Source organism: Protopterus annectens, chromosome 16.part0 (assembly GCF_019279795.1).
Source record: "Protopterus annectens isolate FY-2018-M chromosome 16.part0, PAN1.0, whole genome shotgun sequence".
NCBI lineage: Eukaryota > Metazoa > Chordata > Ceratodontiformes > Protopteridae > Protopterus > Protopterus annectens.
The window spans coordinates 368780399-368799946 of NC_056750.1; the positions used below are offsets into that span (position 1 = coordinate 368780399).

At 41.8% G+C, this 19548-nt stretch overlaps 1 protein-coding gene across 1 annotated transcript in view; it reads left to right on the forward strand.

Annotated features, from left to right (window-relative positions):
• Positions 1 to 19548, forward strand: part of LOC122790598 — a 530756-nt gene that overhangs the window by 213223 nt on the left and 297985 nt on the right. Inside the window, exon 5 of the mRNA XM_044058125.1 lies at positions 16479 to 16676. Coding sequence (XP_043914060.1) covers positions 16479 to 16676 — 198 coding nt within the window. The remainder of the gene's footprint in view (positions 1 to 16478; positions 16677 to 19548) is intronic.

Consider the following 19548-nt stretch of genomic DNA (forward strand, 5'->3'; position numbering starts at 1 on the left):
ATATGCAGAAAAATATAAAGGAAAAGTGCAAAATAAGCAATTTATTGATGACCCAAAAAAGTTTCATAGAGAACTGGGAAACAAGGTAAAAGGAATTGAAAGACCGCCAAAAAAAGAAGAAATAGATACATTTTGGAGAAGTATCTTTGAAGATCCTGTGGAACATAAAGATGCTAAATGGATAGATGAAGTAAAAGAAAGAATAAGAAGTTTAAAGGTATAGGATATGAAACGGGATGAAGTAACAGCCAGAGAGATTGAAACTAAGTTAAGAAAAGTGTCTAATTGGAAAATCCAAGGGTCAGATGCAGTACCTAACTTTTGGCTGAAAGTATTAACATCTTTGCACAAAGATTTAGCCATAAGTAAGAAATATTTATATGCGCTCCCCGAACAGACACCAACCTGACTAACAGGAAAACAATGCTCCTACTTAAGAGTGAACCTGCAAGCTACCCCAAAAATTATAGACCAATAACTTGCCTTCTGACGATGTATGAACTATACACTGAAATTGATGCTAACAGAGTTTATAGTTATTTAGAAGAAAACTCAATTATGGCAGTAGAAGAAAAGGGCAATAAAAGAAAGTCGTATGGAAAAAAGGATCATTTGTTGTTAAGTAAAGTTATAGTGGAGAACTGTAAAAAGGGGAAGAATCTAAGTATGGCATAGATTGGCTATAAAAAAGCATTTGATAGTATCCCATGTTCATGGATAAAAGAATGCTTAAAAATGTATAAAATACACCTTACACTGATCGACTACATTACAGTAAGCAGACCACTTTGCAGTTAAGCCATGATAAAGGACAAATTTATTATTCCAGGGATAAAAATTCAAAGGGCAATATACCAGGGTTACTCTGTCACCGCTGTTATTCTGTCTTGCCCTTAATCCGTTAAGCTGTCTACTTAACAGCTTTGGCCATGGGTATAACTTGGCTCCTAGAAAACAACAAAGTGTAAAGACTTCTCATTTTCTCTTTGTCGATGATTTAAAACCGTGTAGCTCATCAGATGAGGAACTGAAAGCACAACTGCAAGTTGTCAAAACGTTTTCAGATGATACAAGAATGTCATTTGGTCTTGATAAATGTCCATAAGCAATTTTTAAAGCAGGAAAACTGCAGCACCAAGAAAACATCAGTTTGGGACAAGAATGTGATATAAAAGAAATTGAGCAAGAGGGAGTTTATAAATATTTGGGAATTGATGAAGGATCAACTGTAAAACATGAACAAATGTGAATAAATCTTAGTAAGGAATACTTTAGAAGACTTAAATTAATCCTGAAAACAGCATTGACATCTAGGAACAAAACTCAAGCTATAAACCAATTTGCTCTTCCTGTCTTAATGTACAGTTTTGGAGTGATTGACTGGCCCCAAAGCATGTTGGATAGATTAGATAGGAAAACAAGGATGCTTCATGCTGACCAAATGATTTATAAAAATCAGTGCATACCAAGATTTATTTATTCCTCATTCCAAAGGAGGGATGGGCTTCCTTGAAATAGATTACATGTATAGATCTGCAGTCGTGGGGCACCACACTTATCTGCTGACCTCAAAAGACCCAAATGTAGTGAAAGTTTTGAAACATGAGAATAAATCTAAGATGACTTCCCTGCTTAATCTAGCAGAAGCATATCGGTATCAAGCAGGAATGGTAATCAGACCAGAAGTAGATAAAAATTAGGCAGCAACTGAATGTGCCAAAAACAAAAAGAATATAAGGTGAAGGACCGGATGAGAAGGCAAGAAATGTGGAAAATGCATAAATATAGTTTTAAGTATAGAAAACTTTGGGAAGAACCTCATGTTGATCAGGAACAAACGCAGGAGAGGCAAATTCAAACCAAGAGATTAAAGGTTAATATTGGCAGCCGAGGATAGTGGGCTACGTACACGCTGCTTTACAAAGTCCATTGAACATGTGGGAGAAACAGACAAATGTATGTTTTGTAAAACCAAATTGGAAACCGTTGCACACCTTGCTGCTGGTTGTGACATACTAATGGCAGAAGGGACTATATACTGAAAGGCATAATAATGTGGCAAGACTGTTGCACTGGGGAATGTGAAAACATTATGGTATTGAAGTGGCTGAAAAACACTGGAAATATGAGCCACAAAGCATCGTAGAAGGATATGAAGTCTACATCACGTGGGATTACACATTACCAACAGTTCAAAAGATAGACGCTAAAAAAACGAATATAGTGGTCCAGGAAAAGAAGACAAAAGTAGCATTGATCATTGAAATCGCTACACCCAGTGACTACAGTGTCTTTTGTACAGAGACAAAGTCATAAAATATGGGTCTATATTATATTCTCGAAAGACGACAATATCGAAGCTGATATTGTGGACACAAGAATAGCGAAAGCAGAGAACATCAAACGTGTAAATGGAAATCTCCGTAAGGGGAGATTTCTGTTTACTGCAATGTAGTGCGGTCTCGGAGTTGGTATATTTAAGTAGCGGGGGGTGTAGGGGGGCTTGCTCCCCTGCTTAAACCCATTGGGGTACTTTTTTCTTTCTTTTTTTTTTTTTTTTTGTTGTTGTTTTTATAAGTTCGATGTTTGAAGACATCGACCGTATGGTGTCGACCATATGGTGTTCGATGTTTTCAACTGTCCTTATAATATAGACCCATAAAATATCAGGATTTGCAGGCAGAAACGAGAGCAATGTGGAAGAAAGGTACCTAAACAGTTGAAATAGTAATAGGAGCAATGGGTCTTATAAAAAGAATCTACAGTCGTATTTAAATGTTACCATTACATGTAACCCCGTACGAATTACAGGAGGAGTCATTACTGAGCACTTTGCGGGGGCTGCGAAGAACACTTCTGGCTGACGTCAAAGATTGAAACGATACTAATTTCATGAACTTGCTCGTACTTTGATTTAGGAATGGGGTCCATTCCTGTCATGGTATTAGAAACCCAAAAGACTTGGAGAAATTAAAAAAGGGAGGGACCAAGGGGGATTCCACAGATTTTTAGTTTGGGAGGAGATTCCTGCTGTGCTGATAGTGTTGGCAAGGGTGTGACCCTCCTAGGGTTTTTCATGTGGATGTCCCACAAAAGAAGAAACAAAAAAAAAAGTGTATTTCCTCTGCTGGTAAGGATCCCCAGTGTGAATGGCAGGATTTTACACAGGAGTCATTCACTGTTTTAATGGCTTTAAAGCCTCCTCGGGGGTCTCTGTGCCTGCCCCCTCCCTGGCCTTCTACTCCTCTTAAGAGACCTAGGGAACAAGAGTCTTCTGATGAGAATATGGATTCTGCGGAAGAGTCCTTGGCATAGTCTTCTCAGATCCCTTCTCATTTGAACTATGGGTCTGAGGGAAGAGAATTGTCTCTATCCAGATTCTTCTTTGGGGCACTATTTTCATTTTTCAAGTGGACTTTTTTTCAGATTTCTGATATTCAGGAGAGGTATTTTGTTCTGGCTATTCTCCTTGGATACCTTTTCTGTTGCCCCTGAATCTCGGTAGTCACCTAAGAAACCTTGACAGATTTTACAAGGTGCTCAATGGTTGATTGTAAATTTTAGTATAAACGTCCTTCTGTGGTGTATGTTTTCTTCTTGCAAACCCTCTAAGCTGTTGCCTTCTATTAGATTGCTCCTTCAGAGGAGGATAGTTGGGCCATGGAACTAATGGGCAAAAAGGCTTATACTGCTGCCACCCTAGCTTTTAAGGGCCATCAATTACCAGACTCGTGTGACTAAATTTGTTGTAGCCCTTCTTTCCCAGGTGTCTGAGGTAGTTTTTGATCTTCCTGATTCTGAAGGGAAACTTTCAGCCCTTTCCTTGTTGGGTTCTTCCTCTCAAGTGGCTTGACACTCCATTAAATACAGTTATGATGCAGCTGATGCTCCTTCTAGGGCTGCTGCATTTGGCTCTGTTCTGAGGCATTATTTTTTTACTTCAACTTCAGGCTTAACTGATAACATTAAGGCCAAATTATTCAATGCTCACCTTGATAATAAGAATCTTTTTAGCTCTGCTGATGCTGAACGTTTCAAGTCCCTCAAGGATAAGGGAAAGGCCTTGCAAGAGCTGAAACATATTTTCAGTTCTCCTATCCCTAAGTTTCAGAGGCATTATCCTTCCAAATCTGCTTTTGTCTGCAGACAGCCTTGTCCTCCACCCGATGGCAAAAAGGGTTCTAAGCATGTAACTCCAGTGTAAGCCTACACAGACCCCTATTTCTCAGAGTCCTTCTTTTCAGGGCAAACCAAGTTCCATCTAACAATTTGCTTCCCCTTTCCCTCGGCCAGGTTCCCTGGTCCCTTTGTCTTTCCCTGTCCCTACCAAATTGGTTAAGGGTCACACAAGACTCTTAAGTTCTGTCCATCATCTTCCAGGGTATTTCATGGTGTGGAAATCTTTTTCTCCCTTTCTGGGTATCCCTCAACCTCCTCTGGAACAGCTTCCTTTCTTTCTGGAGGTGCTTCATGCTGTTTTGACCCAGGGTACCAGGGTACCTTTCAAGTTGGTGCCCCCTGTCCAGGAAGGGAAGGGTTTTTATTCCAGAATTTTTGTGGTCCCCAAGAAAGAAGACACCTGTAGACCATTTCTGGATCTTTCTCAACTCAATACCTTTCTAAATGTTCCCTCTTTCTGGATGCTGTCCTTCAGTCTTTGTTTCCTCCTCTTCTTCCCCAGGCATTTCTGATGTCTTTGGATCTCAAAGATGCCTACCTTCACATCCTCATACATCCCCTTTTCATGAATGTTTGTGTTTCTTTGTCTCTTCCTTGCATTTTAAGTTCTCTGCTTTGCCATTTGGCTTCTCTACTGCCCCAAGGGTATTCACCAAATGCCTCGCTCCTGTCATTGCCTTTTGCACGATGAGAGGGGTTAAAATCTTTCCTTGTTTGGACAACCTGCTTATTTAGGCCTCATCCCCTGAGGTACTGTTTCAGGGCCTCCAGTTTACTGTTTCCCTGTAGCAAAGCCTGGGGTTCACCATAAGCTTTCAAAAATCAGTCCTATTTCCTTCTCAGAATCATGTTTTTCTTGGTTGCAGCATCCAGACTATTCACAGGTTGGCATCCCTGCTTTTCCCTAAGGCTATCTCTCTAATTGCTTTTTTTGCAATCTCTTCTTCCTCTGGGCTTCAGTCACTGCTAGGGATTTTCTCAGGGTCCTTGGGTATTTGGCTTCCATCATTCCTATGCTACCTCTGACAGGCTCCATATGAGAGAATTTCGGTGGTACCTCATGTCATTGTGGCTTCAACACTGCCATACCCTGAATTTCCTAGTTCACTTTCTTCCCTGTCTGAAGCTTGAGCTTTAGTGGTGTATGCATCAGCTTTCTATCAATCCAGGGCTTCCTTTCCAACCTCCAGTCCCATCTCAAGACCTCGTTTTGGATGCCTCAGACAGGGGATAGGGAGCTTCCATCGGTTTTCTCAAGGTGTAGGATCTCTGCCCTCTTCATCAGAAATTAGACCACATCAGTGTCAAGGAGATGAGAGCTCTCCTAGCTCTTCAGGCCTTTAATACCTTCCTTCTTCCTGGACCCCCTCAAAGTTTTCACAGACAATACCACAGAAATGTGGTATGTCAGTAAGCATGGGGGGGGGGGGGGCATGATCCTGCCTTCTTTGCAGACTCGCTGTTCAGGTCTGGGATCTAGCTGTCAAGTATCAAGTGACTCTTCAGGCTGTCTACATTTCTTCAGAGCAGAATATAGTGGCAGACTCTTTGATTAGATCCAGCACACAGGCTCACGAATGGCTGCTTCACAGAGATGTATTCCTGGACATAGTCCATCGATGGGGTAGAACTTTTTGCCTCCCTTCTGAACAGACAACTCTTCTGTTCCAGAGGCCCAACTTCTCTGGCTTGGAAGGTGGACCCATATCTTTTTCTTGTAAGGGGACGTTTCTGTACATCTTCCCTCCCCTTCCTCTGCTTCCAAGGGTACTGCACACGATCAGGCAGGACTCCCCCAGAATCTGGCTGATAACTCTCTTTTGGCCTCAGCGGCTTTAGTTCAACCCTCCTTTTTCACCTTGCCAGAGGCAATCACCACAAGTTGTCTCACTGGGTGGACCTTCTCGCACAAGACGAGGAGTTATTTATCCATCCTCACTTGCCCACTCTTCAACTGATGCCTTGTGTGATAGGGTTTTGATCTCTCTTAGGCATTTATTTTTTGAGGATGTGCTTCGACTTCTCAGGAGGCCAGGAAACCCACTACCAGGAAATCATGTGTGTCCAAATGGATGAGATTTTCTGTATGGTGCCTGTTCCATAACCAGGATCCCTTTTCATTTGAGATTCCTCTGGTTCTCTCTTATTTGTTTGATATGCTCCATGCTGTGTTGGCATATTCTTCAGTTAAAGCTCACCTAACAGCAATTTCTGTTTGTCTACCCTTAACTCTTCCTCTGGCTTCTTGGTTTGAGGTCACACAATTTCTTAATGGTGTCATTCATATCAAGCCTCCCAGGAAGCCAATTTCCACCTTCTTGGGACCTCAATTTTGTTCTTGAAAAATTGACTCTGGCTCCTTTTGGGCCTGCTGCTTCAGCTTCCTTGCAACATTGTATTTGGAGGATGTTCTTCATTTGGCCCTTACTTTCAGCTAAGAGATTATCTGAGCTTCTGGCTCTCATGGCGGTCTCCCCACCCCTTTAGTTTTTTCACAGGGACAGGGTGTCTCTTCGTACAAATCCTCCTTTTATGCTCAAGGTGGTCAATGAGTTGTCTCTTAATCAGTCTATTAATTTGCCTTTGTTTTTTCCTTCTCCATAGTCAGCTAGTGAGAAGGTTCTTCACACATTGGATTTGCATAGACAGCTCAGATATTATTTGGATAATGCTAAGGCTATTTGCTAATCTGAGCAACTTTTTGTTTTCTTTCATTCCAGGTCTAAACAAGCCATCTCTTCCTGAATTTATAAGGCCATTTCTTTGTTATCCTTTTCATGGTAGATGTTTTTCCTCTTCTGTAAAGATTTATTCTACAGGAGCTGTTGCTTCTTCTGGTACCTTTTTCAAAGGACTGAATACCAATTCTATCCTTGACGCTTTAACTTCTGTCCATACCTTCACTAAACATTACAAGTTGGATGTTTTTTCCAGAGCAAAAGCTGGCTTTGCCAATGCTATCCTCATTAGGTTTGTAGAGGGCTCTTCACTGCCTTCCTCTTTTCAAGTTTTTTCTTGAGCTCTTGTATTCTCCTTTACATAAGGAATACTGCAACAGTGATATGGAAGGACATAGTACAGTTGTGTAAAACCTTACCATTACGGTAGATGTCCTTCTGTTCACTGATTCCACTGTTCTGCCCTTTTCGTCTTGCTTTCCTGGCCAGTGATTCTTTTCTTTTTCCTCCTCCTGGATGCACATGTTCCTCCTGCTCCCTAGGGACATTCTGTTCCTTTTGGAGCTTTTCAGTTCTGAAGTGTGTGCATCTGTACATCACCTTTATGCCCAATGACTTGTGTAAAGAGAATATGTATGACATATGTCGCCTATAAACTCTAAAGGCTTTGGTATACTGGCCAGAAGTTGGGTTGTTCTTGGTAGGTGATCCCTTACATAAGGAATATTGCAATCCATTTCCGGTTTCATTTACTGATACCCCAGTTTTAGATTTCTGTTCTATTTTTAGGTGTTATGGGAAGTTGCTACTGACCAACTGAAAAACTTAACCTAAAACCTTCAATAAACTAACTAGTAACTCTAAAAGATAAAAAACCCACACAAAACTATATAAATAACCCCTCCTTGCCCCATCCTATGCTGCTCCTCAGCCACAGAATCCTTCTCTTGTGGTGCTAAGTCAGTCAGTCACATGTGAGTGCATGTTTCCTAAACATTTCTTCGATTTTCTGGATTTAACTTTCCCAACCATATTAGATCTTTTATAATATACTTCCTACCTATCCTTTCTAATTTCTGATATTTCCCTTTCTTTAACTGTCTTGCTAGGCTTGTAATGTGACATTTCTAAGGTAAGTACTACTAACTGTAAGCAAACCTTAAAGCAGTGATGAATATGCATCTTATTTTCTTGTACTTGTTCTGTTTTCTAGTCTCAATTTCCATTCCTGCCTGTTAAGGTGTGATCTAAATATTACTGTAGGATTGTAGTCCCACTGGCATTATTGTATTCCTTTAGTTGGTCTCTTGTTCTACTTTTTGGTAATTATGTAGCTTTTCTACATTTTGGTATGTTCCTCTAGTATGATTTTTAGAGTATTTAAAGTCTGTAAGACCAGTTTGTGCTAATGTGCTCAAGTTAATTTACTAAAGTTTGTCTTCTGGGTATTGGAGGATCTGCCTGCATTTCTTGATTTAATTCATATGATTTGCGACCTTATCCAGTCAGAGTGCTAATACGCTGATAGTCAGCTGTGACTGCTTTCTTTAGCTTTTAACTTTTTGATGTCTTACTTGCCTACAGTGTATAGCTACACCCCTGCTGCTGTTCGGATTAACAATCTTTACTCCCTGATAGTCTATTTATAATTCCCGTTATGCTGGTGCACATCCTACTCTCTAAGGTTTCTGTTACTTAAATTACCTACCTGTGAAAGAGTTAATCCTTGAAGAATGTTAACTTATTACATTTATGCATGTCAGTCATTTTACTTTTTTACAGAAATGTATGTCCATCACAGAAGACGCATATCATTGTTTAAAAATGATGTTCACCTAAGTTCCAATCGTTTATTAGCATTCTTCTTCTTCTTCTTTTGATGTACTCTGCTTCTTTTTACTTTTCGACTATCTTCTGTTTAAATACCAGGAATGGTTTGGCAGCCACCTTTTTCAGTGCTCTTCTTCTTTGTCATGCTTATGTTGGATAGATCTGGATGTTCTTCGTTCCCCATTGCTGCAGTCCTTACTATTGGGTATAGTCCGCGTCCAGTCGGCCCGAATACCAGAGTATAAGGCTGACGTCGGTCAGGGCGCATTAGACTGACGTCAGTACGTCAGGGTACTAATGCGCATGACCGACGTCATATCCTCAGTCTTTTTTGCCGCATGGTCCGATGCAGAAGCAGTTTTGCGAGTGCAGGTTGGCGTTCTGAAATATTTCCGAAACCGGAGTTTCAGACCGAAACAGAGTTGGCTAAGTACCCCGTTGGGGAACATTTTGGTTTTTTCTTGCCTCAGTATTTAACCGGATGTCAGAAAAAGTGAATAACTGTATTTCTTGTGGGAAACAGATACCTCATAGGGATTACCATACCTTGTGTATACCTTGTTTAGGGCCTGAGCACGACGTTGTTGGTTGCCGCTCTTGTGCTAGGTTTAACAAACGCACTATTAAGAGGAGGTTAGACTGTGCCAGGTTAGTGTTTGGGAAGCGTTGCAATTATAAAATGCCGTCGGATGCTCCGACGCCCGCTTCGTCCAAGAAGCGCAAGGACAAAACAGCTAAGCCTAGGGTTGATGAACCGGCAGTCCCGGACGTCGGTTCTTTAGAAGGCTCAGTGGAGCCAGAGGTTTTGCCAGGAGTTTCCATGGAGTCTCAGGCAGAAACTTTACTGTTACAGGATGTGCCTTCTCAGGAGGTAGGCCAGGCTGACGGGCTTCTCAGGTAACTGTTCTTCCCTCTCTTCCCAAGGTAGTTAGAGCCTCTCCTTCTGTTGCCAAAACTTCTTTGAGAGGTAGGCCTAGTTCAGCTTCAGTGGGGGCTTCTCCTAGCATTTCGGGTTCTGTACCTAAGAAACATATGCTTAAAATGGCAGAAGATTTGATTACTATGATTAGAGGTTCTATGCCCCGCCTGATAAGAGGCCTAGGGTGGAACCGGAGTTTGATAGTTTTGAACAGTGTTCAGAGGCTTCAGAGTCTTCTGGAAGACTTGCAGGAGTATCCTACTTATTCTGATTCTGATGTGGATGATTCCACTCCTACAGCTTCTCCTCCTGAGGATTTCTCATTTTCAGAGACTCTGCATTCCATGAGGGAGCACTTTAAATGGGAAGGCCAGGATTACTCTGATTCCAGGAAAAGGCTTAGGGAATTCTTGTTTTTACCCCAGCATAGGCCCTTAGCTATTCCTCCTGTCTTGAATGTGGTGGAAGATGTTTTTGCAGAGGCTTCCCTGAACCCTGACTCTTTGCCTCCTGCTCCTGTTAAGCCTGATAGGTATTATAGGGTGCCCGAAGCTCATAAGTATTTGTTTAATAGTCCTAGGGCGGACCCAGAAACTATTTCTCAAGGGCCTAAAGGTGTTAAGGCTTCTGTGGTTAAAAATCCTGTTCCCACTGATAAAGAGGCAAGGGCTTTGGATAGGTGGGGAAAGAAAGTGTATACTTCTTCCACTCTAGCCATGAGAGCGTTGAATTGTCAGTTTCACATGCTAAAATATCAGAATTATCTCCTTTCACAATTAAAATCTAAGGTGGATGCTTTGGCGGAAGGTATTGAGTGTAAAGAGTTGCTGGATTTGGTTCATGTGTCTGAACAAGTGGGTAAGCATTCTTTGCAATGTGGTTTTGATGCTGTACAGGCCTCCTCGAGGGTGGCTGCTACTAGTTCTGTTCTTCGCAGGCATGCCTGGTTGAAGGATCAGAATTTAGCTGAGCATGTTAAGACAAGGATTTTGGATGCTCCTTTACAGTCTGATGTGTTGTTTGGATCGCCTGTGGAAGCAGTTTTAAAGAAAATGGAGGACAAAGCTAAGTCTATGCAAACTGTTAAAGATTTTTGCAGGTGCAGCCACCGAAGTTTAGTAGAAATTGGCCTGCTAAGGGGTGGACATATCCTGCTTATGATTCCCAGTCTAGGGGTAGGTCTAGACGTGGTAGGGGCAGGGCTCAAGGTTCTTTTAGGCCTAGAACAGGGAGTTCACCTGCTCAGACTTCTGGTGAGGGCAGGGGTCAGTCCTTTCGTAAACAGACCCAATGACCTGTTTTTTCAGCTGCCAGTAGATTCTCGTCTGGCAGCTCCTTTGGGAGGAAGACTGTCTCTTTTCAAAGAAAATTGGGATTTAATTACTCAAGACAAATGGGTGTTGGATATCATTCACCACGGTTACGGATTTTATTTCCATACAATGCCCCCTTTCAAAGGCATGCCGGACGTTCCTCCTCCACAAAGAAAAGAGGCTCACAAGCAAGTTTCTCAGTTACTCCAGTTGGGGGCCATTCAGCCAGTCCCTGTATCAGAAAGGGGCCTAGGATTTTATTCTCGCCTGTTCCTAGTACCAAAGAAGGGGAACACGTGGAGACCAATTTTGGATTTATCTCTCCTCAACACTTTTCTGGACATTCCCAAGTTCAAGATGTTGACGTTACAACAGCTTTTACCTCTGCTGGGCAAAGATCACTGGATGGTAACTTTAGATCTCAAGGAAGCTTACCTTCATGTGCCTATAAGGCTAAGTTGCAGGAAGTATCTGCGGTTTCGAGCTGGAAATTCTCATTATCAGTTCTCTGCATTGCCCTTTGGCTTATCTACTGCCCAGAGTATTCACAAAGGTTCTGGCTCCAGTGATAGCTTACTTCAGGCTTCAAGGTATTCAAATCTATCCTTACTTGGACGACTGCCTGATTCTGGCTCAAGAAAAGGAAGATCTTCTACAGCATCTGGAATATGTTATAGCAGTGCTAAGATGCCTAGGGTATTCTGTGAACGAAATAAAGTCCAGTCTAGTACCCTCTCAAGACATGTGCTTTCTGGGTATGAGACTGAATACAGCAGCCCAGATGGCCTTTTTAACCCCGGACAAACAAAAGAGTCTATCACTTTACTTCCATCACCTATCTCATCAGTCCGTGCTGACTGCAAGGACAGTCCTTCAAGCATTAGGGTTCATGGCATCTTGTATTCTGGTGCTTCCCAATGCCAAACTGCATATGAGGAAGCTACAATGGTATCTCAAAATGTATGGACACAGCACTGCCAGGATTTGGACACTGTCATTCAAATAATACCTTGCCTTCAAAAAGAATTTTTGTGGTGGGCTCAGGAATGTCACCTAAACAAGGGACTCTCTGTGACCCGGCCAGAGGCGAGTCAGATTTTAACGACAGATGCCTCGGACATTGCTTGGGAGCTCATCTAAATGGAAAGTGGATACAAGACAAGTGGCCTGCCAGACTACAGCATCTACATATCAACATGAAAGAGATGTTAGCAGTCCAGTTTGCATTAATGGCTTTCAAGGAGTTACTTCTTCCAGGGCAGGTGTTGATTCTAACAGACAACACAACTGTCATGTGGTACATCAACAAGCAAGGGGAACACATTCTTATCCTCTATGCAGGCAAGCAATGATTTTATGGGAGACTGCGCTAAGCTTGCAACTAACTCTTCAGGCAAGGTTTCTGCCGGAGCACAGAACTCCTTAGCAGATGTGTTAAGCAGACAAATCATGGATCCCCACGAGTGGAAACTGGATCTTCATGTATTTCAAAATTGACAGTGTCATGGGGAACTCCAGACATAGATCTGTTCGCTTCTCCACTAAACCACCAGCTGCCACAGTATTGCACAAAGGGGTTTCATCACACAGCTTGGAAAGTGGATGCTCTGTCTTTCAGTTGGAAAAATCTTCATGTGTATGCCTTTCCTCCTCTGCCTCTTCTCCCAAAGGTACTATTAAAGGTCAGACAAGACAGGCCAAGGATGATTTTGATAGCTCCAGATTGGCCTCGGCAACACTGGTACCCACTACTACGGAGTCTGGTAAAGAAGCCTCCATGGCCTTTACCTCTGATTCCTCATCTGTTATCTCAGAAGGATGGTCATCTGCTCAATGTCAAGCTTCGCTCTCTTCATCTAACAGCCTGGCATATTCTGTGTTGAAACACAGCAGGTCTCAACTTCCTCAACAAGTTTTAAATGTGATTATGGAAGCTAGAAGACCTAGTACAAGGAAAGTGTACGCAGAAAAATGGAAGAGATTTTTATTTTGGAGTACAGCAAAGAATTTGCAGGTTTCTGAGCCTAATTTGAGTGTGGCTCTTCAATATCTTACTGAGTTATTGGACAAAGGTTTGTCCTTCTCTTCCATTAAGATTCATGCTGCAGCAATTTCAGCTCACTATGATTGTGACCCACCATTGTTTTCGCATCCTTTGTTCAAGCAGTTTCTTAGAGGGGCAAAGAATATAAGACCCCCACGTAGAGCTCCTACTCCTGCTTGGGATCTCAATTTTGTGTTGGAAAAACTTACTCTACAACCTTTTGAGCCTGCGGCTACTGCTGAATTGAAATACTTGTCATGGAAGACTGCTTTTCTGTTGGCTATTACTTCTGCAAGAAGGGTGTCTGAGTTGCAGGCCCTTATGGCAGTAGAGCCATTTTTGATTTTCCATAAGGATAGGGTATCATTACGTACTAATCCTTCATTTATGCCTAAGGTGGTTTCTAGTGTGGCTTTGAACCAAACTATTCATTTGCCTACTTTTTATGCAGACCCCCAAAATAAAGGGGAAAAGATTTTGCACACTTTAGATGTACACAGGCAATTGCGTTATTATTTAAGCAGGACTAAGGATTTCAGGCAGTCTCAGCAGTTGTTTGTTTCTTTTGCTTTGAGTTCCCAGGGCAAGCCTGTGTCAAAACAAACTATTTCTAGGTGGATTGGCTTTTGCATTGCATTTTGTTATTCCCATCATGGCAAGGAGATTCCAGCTGGGATTAGGCCTCATTCCACTAGGGCTACTGCCACTTCAACAGCATTTCTAAGGGGTGGCAACTAAGGATATTTTGGAAGCAGCTACTTGGAGTTCAGTGCATACTTTCTCTAAGCATTATCACCTTCCTATCTACTCTAAGTCTAGGGCTGGTTTTGCCACAGCTGTTTTGCAAGGCATGTTGTCAGCTCCTGCTTCTTTATGATTTGGCAGCCTCCCTTACCTCTGCTTTGGGATTCTACCCAATAGTAAGGACTGCAGCAATGGGGAACGAAGAACATAGTACAGTTTTGTACCTACCATAAATGTAGATGTTCGAGGATCCCCATTGCTGCAGTCCAATTTACCCTCCCTCCTTCCCCTCTGTGTTTAGGGGTGGTTGTGTAGGTGAGGTTACATGCTTATATTTTTGTATATATTCTTGTATATATTGTACATATGTTTGGTGCAGGTATTTTGGGCCTTGTCTTTTTAGGGTCTTCTGACATCTGGGGCAAGAAAAGACTGAGGATATGACGTCGGTCATGCGCATTAGTACCCTGACGTACTGACGTCAGTCTAATGCGCCCTGACCGACGTCAGCCTTATACTCTGGTATTCGGGCCGACTGGACGCGGACTATACCCAATAGTAAGGACTGCAGCAATGGGGATCCTCGAACATCTACATTTATGGTAGGTACAAAACTGTACTTTTTCCTTCATCAGTCTAACCTTAGTGTCCCACCAGTACTTGATATCTTTGCATTTTTTTTTTAGGACACTGACAATGGGTCAAGAGATGTCTTAGTTCCATTGGGAAGTAGATCTTTAGTATAGCTAGGTTAAGTATATTAAATCAAAGCTTCAGCTTTTCACGTGCTTTGAAAAATGGGCTAAATGGATTTGTTTTCATCCTTTTGCCTAGTGAAAAGTCATTGTCAATAAATACTCTTTGCTCCCCAATATATATTTTCCCTTTTTCATAGCTAGCTCAACAAGTGCTCTTTTACCTGGTAATTTTGAACCTTCAGTACTATAGACAGTGGAACTGATGTGCTGACCTTGTGGTTGTAAAGACCCTTTGTGGTCTGTCTGTAAGTTTATATTCTACAGGGAGTCCAGTCCATTTCCTTTGCTACTCTGTAATCTAGTTTCTGCAAACTCTGCCTTCTACACCCTGAGATACATTAGATACTCTTAGATTTTCTCTTTTTTTCCAGTCCTATAATTCTTGATTTTTTTCTTCTAATTCTGCTTTAGTCGCTTCAAGATCAATCAGTCTGGTCTGCATTTCTTCTTCTCATGCTTTTAGTACCATAAGTTTGTCTGATTGACTGGAAAGGGCAGACTGCATGTCCTGTATCCTTTTGTCCATCTTTTTAACATAGTCAGGCTGTGAATCACCCTATTTGGACTACTTAACTTTAATAACTTGTCTATTTTCTTGCCAAGATACTCCATCTGCTCATCCCTTTGCATAGGTTTTAGTAGACTCTGGATCTTCCCTTTTTGGCTGTAGCTCTTTCTCACAAGTTTTAGAATTTTTTCTTTTATTCTGCTGTGTGTGTGTGTGTGTGTGTGTTTTATTTTTTTTGACATACACTACATTCAGCCCTTGTTTCTTGCCCAGGATTAGATTTCCCTTTCCTACTGTTTTAGGGTTGGCTCAATACATTTAACAGAAGAGCATGCACCTTCTGCTATTCATCCACTTAGCTCAAAAAACAGAAGTCGTCTTAGAATCTGTTTTTGTTGTTTGATCTGTATGTTTTGCAATGTATGTAAACATAGGTTTTTTTAGTCACTTTGACTAGTTGAACATTACTGTGATACAGAATATATTGGCAAACAAGGAGGGAATCGTGTCTGTTCAATGTGCATATGGGAATGGGTACTAGGAACTGAGCAAAGTATCACTTTTCAGATAATTTACCACTTGGGTCACTTGTAAGTGTTGGTAGATAACCCTCAATAAGTCTTACATTTTCAGGGATGGGAGCTGATGAGAAGCAATGTTCTGTCCTTTGGGATCCGTCATCATCAACATCATTATCATCATCAATCCTCTTTTTCTATATGTTGTAGGGGTGTCCTAGCAACCGTCACCATCTCTTTTGATTCAATGCCAGTCTCCTACCTTCTTTAGCAGTCATGCCTGACAGTCACACACCTTCTGTCACACAATTCATTCATCTCTCTGCTGGATGCTCTTGTTTCCTCCTGTCCCACTTTTAGTACCGTAGGTTCATCCAGTTAACTCGAAAGGTCCGACTGTCTCCTCTAACATTTTGTCTGTTCTGAACGTAGTCAAGCAGTGACTCGCCAAGTTAGTACTGACAAAATCCTAAATGTGGTCATTGTAGGAAGCAACTGTCTTGAAGATTTTAGGGTTATATTTCACACAGCCATGTTATTGTAGTTACTGATTGAAATGAAAATAAATGGACTTGTTTTAGGGCTTTGGTGTTTATGCATGCTTAGAATAATGTTTTATTTTCAGTGAAATGCTAATTTATGTAAAATGTATTCAAGAATATGATCTTGTAGTATGCCATTGTAGCAGTGATTTATGAAGCAGGTGCTCAGTCTCACTGATGAAATGCCAGTACTCAACTTGTACTTTTCAACGTGATGCTTGCAAAAAGGAGTAAGCTGCAATCTCCACCTCTTCTGTGCCGTCATCTCTGCCACTGAATGCCATTCATTTTACTGAATAAAAATGCAGTGGTTTGACAATAGTGCATGAACCATTTTTTTGCTATATTTGGAAAGGTTATAGTGAACTGTAATTGCTTCTGTGTAACTGATTAATTAAGATCACATTAGCTGAATATTTGTTTTCTTATTTTGTACTGTGTCTAGGAGAAATGTGGGTTGGTGTTACTTTGGCTATTTTAGTGGAGCTGGTTCCTCCAGTTGTCCGCACCTCTGCTGTGGCATTCTACCTCTTCATCATAACAAACATTGGTGGCAATGTGCCCTTATTGGTCCCTCCTCTCACAACATTGTATGGATTAAGAATTGCACTTCTGATCCTGTATCCAGGAATGTATGTTCTTGGTAAGTGGCAGAAAAACTAAGTTTGTAAATGCTGAATGTTGACTGTAATCACTGTTTAAGTGAAATAATGCTGCTGAAAATAAGGTTGGTTAACAGACTAAGGATATATGAGGCACAGAACTGGAAATATGTGTGGTACAGTAGTTCTTCATTTCATCTCCTGGCTGATGGTCTTTCTCTGTAGACTCTGAGTATTTTTCCTTTGTCTGCATACGGTTTTGTAAGGTGCTCTGTCTTCTTCCCACATCACAAAGACACGTTATGTGAATTAACAGTCTAGTATATTTCCATAGGTGTGTGTTTGCACCCTTTGAGTATTGGGGTAATGTTTCTCTTCCATGGACCACACAAATGCACATTTACACTTTTAATGCACCATTTTGTTTTAGGACTAATAGTCATAAAAAGGAATTGTTTGAATTCTGAAAATTGCAACCGTTTGCATGAATTGTCAAACTAAGAACACTGCCACAGCTGTGAGCCTTCATCCACCAGTTTAGACATAGGCTTACAAATTTGGTGGTTTTCAGTACAATTTTCTTTTTAACTGTTTTAATATTTGAAATGCTTGAAAACATGAATTTCATAGACAAATCGTGCATTAATTCTGGTCCTGCCTGGACATTGGAATCTGCTGAACTAGTCACTTTGGTGCTCTTTTAACAGCAATGGCACTCCTTTCAAGCTCAAACTTCTCCATTATCCCATAAGCCCCATTTGCAGTAGAAGGAGTCCAGGTCTAGTGGCTGCCACTGCAGCTTAAGATGTCTCTTACAGAGCTTGAGACGTTAAGGGTATTTTCTTCATTTTATGGAGCAGATATGTGATCTACTTTACTGATATTATTAACTTAAAGTTGACAGCTAATCTTTACAGTTGTTCCAGGGGTTATTCAGATTGGGAGCGTCTCCTTGGGGCATGAATGCTATAGATTTATTACGTCCAGACCACAAATATCTTTGTCCTTACATTCCTACAGGTCCCTTTGGAGCCTGACACTCTTGGATTAGGAACAAATGATAGTTTTTGTGAAGGTCCAGCTTCAGTACCCGTCACGTCATTCCTCTCTATCCCTAGGGTGCCTTGGTAAGAGACCTTCACCACCTTTCCTGCTGCTCCTCCTCCAGTCCCTGTTTCAGCACTGGTATTGCTGGAATCAGCACCAATTCCATCAACATTGTCAGTTACCTTTTCTTCTACTCTGATGGTGTAGGCATTGGTGGTTTCTTCTTTAGTGACTGTACTGATGGCAGGGACCACTAGGACTGAGGAATTTAGCATCAAGCACCAAGTCCTGGGAATGTCTGGGATGCTTCTGAAGCCACTGTCTGCATCAGTGCTCTTGGCGTTTGACCCATCAGAACCAAAGACTTTAGTGCCTATGGCTGGTAGTGGTGACCCTTTGGTGATACCCGTACCAGTGAGGTCAGTGCTGGGGGCTTTAAGCACAAATAGTTCAGCTGACTTGTCAGTACAGATGAGACCCGAGTCTGATTCTTTGTAGTAGCAAGTTCAAGCTGTACTGATTCCACCACAAGACACTGTTGATATTGGATCCTTTTACTGTTCATCATTGATATTCTCACAGGACAGATGATCTTATAGGCCCAGATTGCTAAGATCTGGGGGGGGGGGGGGGCTGCCTTCTTCCTAGGAGGGTTCAGATGACTTTCCTCCAAGCCCATCAAAGAAGAGGCAGTATAAGTAGAAACACCAAAACTCTCCTTCAGAGCCTTCCTCCTCAGATAAAGATCACAGTGAGGGTGAGTTTTCCTCCAAATCCCCCCTGAAGACACCACATTTGGTGAGGTGCTAGAGGTAATGACCTCACCTCCTGGAAAAATAGTTTGCAGGCAGTCTCGAAGTCTTCTCCCCCAGCGGCCTGGGTAGTGCCACCCCCAGATAATCAGTTTGGAGCACACCATATCCACAAGTTTAAGGAGTCTGATGTAGCTGATTCTGTACCTCATAAGTTGGATAAGAGTGCTACCAGACCCCAAAGGTAGACAGAACTGGAGTAAAGGACCTCTTGTAGTTTCCATAGTGGTTTCTGCTTTCACCAGATGGGGATGTTCTGGAGGATGTACAGACTATCCATCCACCCAACAGTGAAGTGAAGAGGTGATGGAATTGGAGAAACCTATTTACATGTCTGATACCTTCTTGGTCAGAGCTTTGAATAATATGACACATTTAATCAGAATTCAAAGGAATTTGACAAAGGAAGCATCCAACACTCTGAAGAAGTGCCTGTAAGTGATCCCAGGGCATGGCTAATAACCAGGTGGCAACCAAAACTTCCATCTCTTCTCTGACCATGCACTTTATTCATAATGCAATGGATGAAGCAGCTAAACACAAGCCTATCTATGTTACTGATTTTTGCAGTCTACTTCAAAGTGGCATTCATCAGTGGTCACTTTGATGGAACCTCCTTATTTGTGCTGAATCTGAAAGAGAATCTCTTACAGTAAAAGTAGGATAGCAAAACACTTACTGTTTTGTGGTGAAGTTTTCTGCACTGTAAAGAACATTTCAAAAGAATCAGTAAGGCACCAAAACGTATGGTTCCATAAATCTCTGCAACCTCTGTATAGGCAAGAGTATGACAGGGATTGTTATAGTAGAGAGGGCTTCCTGTCAAACCTCCAACCTAGAGGCAAAAGTGGCCTGCATGAGTAGGATTTCAAGGGCTCCTTTCAGGGATCCTGGCATTATGAGTCCTGAAAATTTGCTCAGCTGTCCTGCTCTAGTGGCAGCAACCAAGCAAGCAGCAGCTTACAAGGCACCAAAATGGTCTGAGCTGAGGATGTGGGCTTAGAGCACCCAGGCAACTGATGGCAGTCCACAGTGCATGTGTGAGTGGTAGGGA